Source organism: Hippopotamus amphibius, chromosome 15, assembly GCF_030028045.1.
Source record: "Hippopotamus amphibius kiboko isolate mHipAmp2 chromosome 15, mHipAmp2.hap2, whole genome shotgun sequence".
In the NCBI taxonomy this organism is placed as follows: Eukaryota; Metazoa; Chordata; class Mammalia; order Artiodactyla; family Hippopotamidae; genus Hippopotamus; species Hippopotamus amphibius.
In genome coordinates, this window is record NC_080200.1 from 14,441,089 (window position 1) to 14,447,088 (window position 6,000).

Genomic DNA, 6,000 nt, shown 5'->3' on the forward strand with positions numbered 1-6,000 from the left:
ATATTGTAGTGTGATTTTTTCCCTGTCTACTTCCTTTCCCCCCAAAGTTGGTAACTGAAGATCCTCTCCAGTGGTGTGAATAAAGATAATTGCTTTTTCCATTCAAACCTTGAGCCAGAGGCAATATATAAAATAGATATAGTTGTAGGTCAACATAACACAAATCCAGTGGTAACCATACATCAGAAACCTAGAATAGATATGCAAAAACTAGGGAGAAAGGAACACAAGCATATCACTAAAGAAAACCATCAAATCACAAAGGAAGAAACAAAAAGAAGAAAAGAACAGAGAAGAACTGCAAAAATAAACAGAAAACCAGTAACAAAATGACAGTAAGTACATACCTATCAATAATCGCCTTAACTGTCAATGGACTAAATGGTCTAGTAAAAAGACATAGGTGGCTGATTGCATTAAAAAAAAAAACAACCTTCAATATCATGCTTACAAGAGACTCACTTCAGAGCTAAAGACACACAGAGACTGAAAGTGAGGGGATGAAAAATGATATTTCATGCAAAGGGAAATGACAAGAAAGTGGGGGTAGAAATACTCATATCAGACAAATTAGAATTTAAAACAAAGCCTATAAGAAAAGACAAAGAAGGGCATTCTATAATGATAAAGGGATCAATGCAAGAAGAGTATACGACACTTTAATAAATATGTGCTAAATACAAGAGCACCTAAATATAAAATGTAAATATTAACAGACATAAAGGGAGAAATTGATAATAATTAATAGTAGGGGATTTTAACATCCCACTTATATTTATGGACAGATCATCCAGACAGAAAATCAATAAGGCAACAGAGATCTTAAATGGAACAACAGACCATTTGACTTAAGAGATACCTATGGGACACCATATCCAAAAACAGAAGAATACACATTCTTTTCAAGTGCACATCTGTATGTCTTCCTTGGGAAAATGTCTATTGAACGTCTTCTGTTATTTTTTGTTTTTTTTATTCATCGGGTCTTCTTTGCTGCGCAGGCTTTCTGTAGTTGCATGGAGTAGGGGACTACTCTCCATTTCAGTGTGCAGGCTTCTCATTGTAGTGGCTTCTCTTGTTGCGGACCATGGGCTCTAGGCGTGCGGGCTTCAGTAATTGTGGAATGTGGCTCATTAGTTGTGGCTCATGGGCTCTAGAGCACAGGCTCCGTCATTGTGGCGCATGGGCTTAGTTGCTCCACGGCATGTGGGACCTTCCCAGACCAGGGCTCGAACCTTTGTCCCCTGCATTGGCAGGCTTTCCATTTTTAATAGGGTTGTTTGGTTTTTTTATACTGAGTTGATTGAATTCTTTATATTTTTGCATAACACCTTATTGGATATATAACTTGCAAATATATTTCCCATAAGTAGGCTGTCTTTTCTTTTTGCTGGTGGTTTCCTTCACTGTGCAAAGTTTTTGTTTAATTTGATGTAGTCACATTTGTTTATGTTTATTTCCCTTTCTTGAGGAGTTGTATCCAAAAATTTGCTAAGACTAGTGTCAAAGAAGTACTGCCTATGTTTTATTCTATATTTTTATGGTTTCAGGTCTCATATTTCAGTCTTAATCTAGGTTGAGTTTATTTTTGTATATGGTGTCCTACAGTGGTTCAACTTCATTCTCTTCACTCCAGTGTCCAGTTCAGAAATTACTCCATTTTATGTTGTGAGTTTGTTACCAGATTAAAGTAGTTTTAGTTATTTTTTTAACGTTTTTTCCTTTAAACATTATGCTATAATAGTTAAATTATTCTGATGCAAAGTTGCAATTTTCTGATGCTGTCTGTATATCACCTTAGTCAAAGTTTGGTGTAGTTGTGCTTTTTCACTTCAGGTAGAAGAGTGCTTTTGAGCATTCTTGTAAGGCAGGTCTGGTGGTGCTGAACACTCAGCTTTTGTTTATCTGGGAATGCCTTTATTTTTATTTGTCCTTCATATCTGAAGGATTACTTTGCTGGATAGAGTATTCTTGGCTGACAATTTTTATCTTTCATTTTATAAGTATGTCACTCTGTTCTCTCTTTGTCTTTGGAGTTTCCGCTGAGAAATTTGCTGACAGCCTAGTGAGGGTACTTTGTAAGTTATTCTTTTTTTTCCAGGCTGCAATTAACATTTTTATTGTTATGACTTTTGTCAGTTTTAATATGTCTTGAAGAAGGTCTTTTGCATTGAGATATTTAGATGTTCTATTACCTTAGTGGAGTGGTACATCCTATTCCTTCACCTGGTTTGGGAAGTTCTCAGCTATTATTTTTCTTTTTTTTTTAATTTAATTTTATTTATTTATTTATTTATTTATTTATTTATTTATTTTGGGGGGGTACACCAAGTTCAATCATCTGTTTTGTTTGTTTGTTTTTGTTTTTCTTTTTGTTTTTTTATTTATTTTTTTAAATTTATTTTTGGGGGGTACACCAAGTTCAATCATCTGTTTTTATACACATATCCCCGTATTCCCTCCCTCCCTCGACTCCCCCCCCACCCTCCCTCAAGCACCCCCCATCCTCCCCCTCCCAGTCCTCTAAGGCATCTTCCATCCTCAAGTTGAACTCCCTTTGTTATACAACAACTTCCCACTGGCTATCTATTTTACAGTTGGTAGTATATATATGTCTGTGCTACTCTCTCGCTTCGTCTCAGCTTCCAGCTATTATTTCTTTAAGTAAACTCTCTGCTCCTTTCTCCCTCTCTTCTCCTTCTGGGATACCCTTTACCTTTGTAACCTTTTCTAATGAAGTCTTGTAGAGTTTCTTCATTTAAAACAACAACAACAACAACCACCACCTAGTTCTCTCTTCTCTTCTTCCTAAATCATTCTATCTTTGAGCTCACTAATTCTCTCCTCCATATGTTCTCCTCTACTTCCAGTGTTTTCTAATGCATTTTTCATCTCATTTACTGTGCTCTTCAGCTCCAGAATTGCTTTTGGTTATGTTTCAGTTGTCATCTTATGTTTGGAAATTGTTCCTTATGTTTATTATTTGAAAATTGTTCCTTATGTTTATTGTTTTTATTCCTGGGCTTATTTAAGTGTCTTTATGAGTTTTCTTGCAGCTGGTTGAGCAACTTCTTGGCACTATTTTGAATTATCTACTTTTTTGATCACAATCATCAATGATATTAAGATAAATTCATGGAAACATCATTTTCTTTTTATGATTCTCTGTTACTGTGGTTTTTCATGATGCTTAGTGGGTTGCTGCTCTGTCAGTGAATTTGAAATAGCAAACACTTACACACACACATATACACACACACAAAAGTTGACCCTTGAACAACAAGAGGGCCAGAGGCTCTAGCATAGTCAAACCTCTGTATAGTCAAAAATCCTCCTATAACTTTACAGTCATTTTTCCATATCACTGATTCAACCAACCTTAATAAAAATAATATAAGTTACCTTGGTTGTTAAGTGTATTTTTTATACAAGTAATGCAACTCATGATCCTTCAGAGAAACAGGAGAAAAACTACTTGGGATGATATATGTCATTTGAGATGTAATTATTCTTGATAAATCTTTGTTGCCCCATCAAAGAAATGGAATTTCCAAATATTTTTGACCCAAAGGTAGGAAAATTTTGAAGTAGGGAAAATTACAAACTGTCTATATATCAGACTCAGGAGAAACCTTAATAAAAAGAGTTACTAAAACTATATAGAGGGACTTCCCTGGTGGCACAGTGGTTAAGAATCTGCCTGCCAATTCAGGGGACATGAGTTCGATCCCTGCTGCAGGAAGATCCCACATGCCACAGAGCAACTAAGCCCATGCGCCACAACTATTGAGCCCGTGTGCCACAACTACTAAAAACCACACACCTAGATCCTGTGCTCTGCAACAAGAGAAGCCACCACAATAAGAAGCCCACACACCACAAGGAAGAGTAGCCCCCACTCGCCAAAACTAGAGAAAGCATGTGTGCAGCAATGAAGACCCAACACAGCCAATAAATAAATAAATTTATTAAAAAATAAATAAATAATAAATTCATATCTGGAATTATAGAACCAGAACCGATCATTTAAAAAAAAACTGTATAGAGAAGTTGAATCAAAAAAGAAAAGAAAAGTAAAAACCAGGAAATAAGTAGAAGGAGCAAATTTTATTCTACAATGATCAAAGAATCATAATTTCTGGTTCTGAAGCTTTGAGTTATGCAATCAAGAGCACTTCATCAACCCCTAGTATAATTGGCCATTTTATACCTGGCATCAAATAGAACCTCTTCAGAGCCCTCTTCATGTCTTTATTCCTCAGACTGTAGATGAAGGGGTTCAGCATGGGCATGACCACAGTGTACAACACTGAGGCGACGGCACTTGAGTGTGAGCTGTGGGTAACAGCAGAGCTAAGGTACACTCCTAAGACTGTACAATAAAACAAGGAGACAACCAAGAGGTGAGATGCACAGGTGGAAAATGCTTTATACTTCCCCTGAGCTGATGAGATTTTATGTATGCAGGAAACTATTTTAGAGTATGAGTAAAGGATACCAGCAAAAGGACCAACACCCAGCAGGACAGCTGCAAGACACATCACCATGTTATTAAGAAAGTTGTCAGAACTGGAAAGTTGTACCATCTGAGTGAGTTCACAGAAAAAGTGGGTGATTTCCATATCTGGACAGAAGGACAATCGCAAAACCATTAAGCTATGTAACAAGGAATACATGGCACTCATGATCCAGGACACCAAAACCAGCAGCCTGCAGAGCTGGGGGTTCATTATGACCATGTAGTGCAGGGGGTGGCAGATGGCCATGAAGCGGTCATAGGCCATCACGCTCAGGAGAATGTCATCTAATCCTCCAAAGAGTATGTAAAAATACATCTGGGTGATGCAGCCTTCATAGCTTATGACTTTGCTCTGGGTCTGAATGTTCCACAGCATCTTTGGGATGGTGGTGGATGTAGAACAGATGTCTATTAAGGACAGGTTGGAGAGAAAGAAGTACATGGGTGTGTGGAGGTGGGAGTCTGAGCTGACGGCCAGAATGATGAGCAGGTTTCCAAACACGACGATCAGGTACATGGAGAGAAAAAGCCCAAATATGAGAACCTGAACTTCTGGTTTCTCTGAAAGTCCCATAAGAAGAAATTCTGAAATTTGTGTATTGTTTCCTGGGTCCATGGAGTGGAGGTGACTACCAGGAAAAAGGAAATAACATAATTAATTTTCACACAAACTGTCATAATTCTTATAGCTGAGATACCACAATTTCTATTTAGCCCTCAAGAAATTGATGTTAATATTTTATGTATAGATAAGTTCTCCTTGAGGGTATACTCCATTTCATCTCTGACTAGGAATTTTGTCCCATTCTCAGCGTATTTCCAAAGAGGTCATATATTCTACAGTTTTAATGAGATATTCTTTCATGCATTTGAGAAATATATATTGAGTGCCAACCATGTTCTAAGCACACATAGGCAATAAGTAGAGAGCGCTAAAAACAAATCTCACACAATCCAAGAATGGTAAAAGATGATAAGCAAATAAAATATTACATGATATGTTAGGTGGTGACAGACGCAGTGAAGAAAACAAAACCAGGTATAAATAAAAGGGTAGTAGGAGGTATTATTTTGTGCTGTGTTCAGGGAAGGCCAGTAAACAAGGTGATATTTGAACATAGACTTCAAGAAAGAGAGAGAAAGGGAACAGCCACTGCAAAGGACCTGATGAAGAGGTTTGTTCCATATATTCAAATCCAAACAAAGAAGCCAGTGGGGCAGAGGAATAAGCAAGAGGGGGAGTGATTAGAGATGGTGTCAGAGGATGTTGAGGAAGAAGGTGGCCTCTCTGCTACAGCTATAACCTCAGTACACAGAGAATCTCTCCTTCATGTGCTGTTGCCAGCACTTTATTATATTCCTGCAGTGACATTCAATGAACTAAAACAGACCCAGTCTAAGTTCCACACATTGATTGACTTCTGGCCTCTGTATTATAAGTCATCTTCATATGTGAGTCCAGGTACCTCTGCTTTAAGAAC

At 37.5% G+C, this 6,000-nt stretch overlaps 1 protein-coding gene across 1 annotated transcript; it reads right to left on the bottom strand.

The window, feature by feature from the left end:
- Window positions 1–4,157: 4,157 nt before the first annotated feature.
- LOC130836270 (olfactory receptor-like protein OLF4) lies at window positions 4,158–5,156 on the bottom strand. The gene has a single exon (XM_057708334.1). The coding sequence runs from the start codon at window positions 5,133–5,135 to the stop codon at window positions 4,158–4,160; it is 978 nt and encodes a 325-aa protein (XP_057564317.1). The 5' UTR covers window positions 5,136–5,156.
- Between the last annotated feature and the right edge of the window lie 844 nt (window positions 5,157–6,000).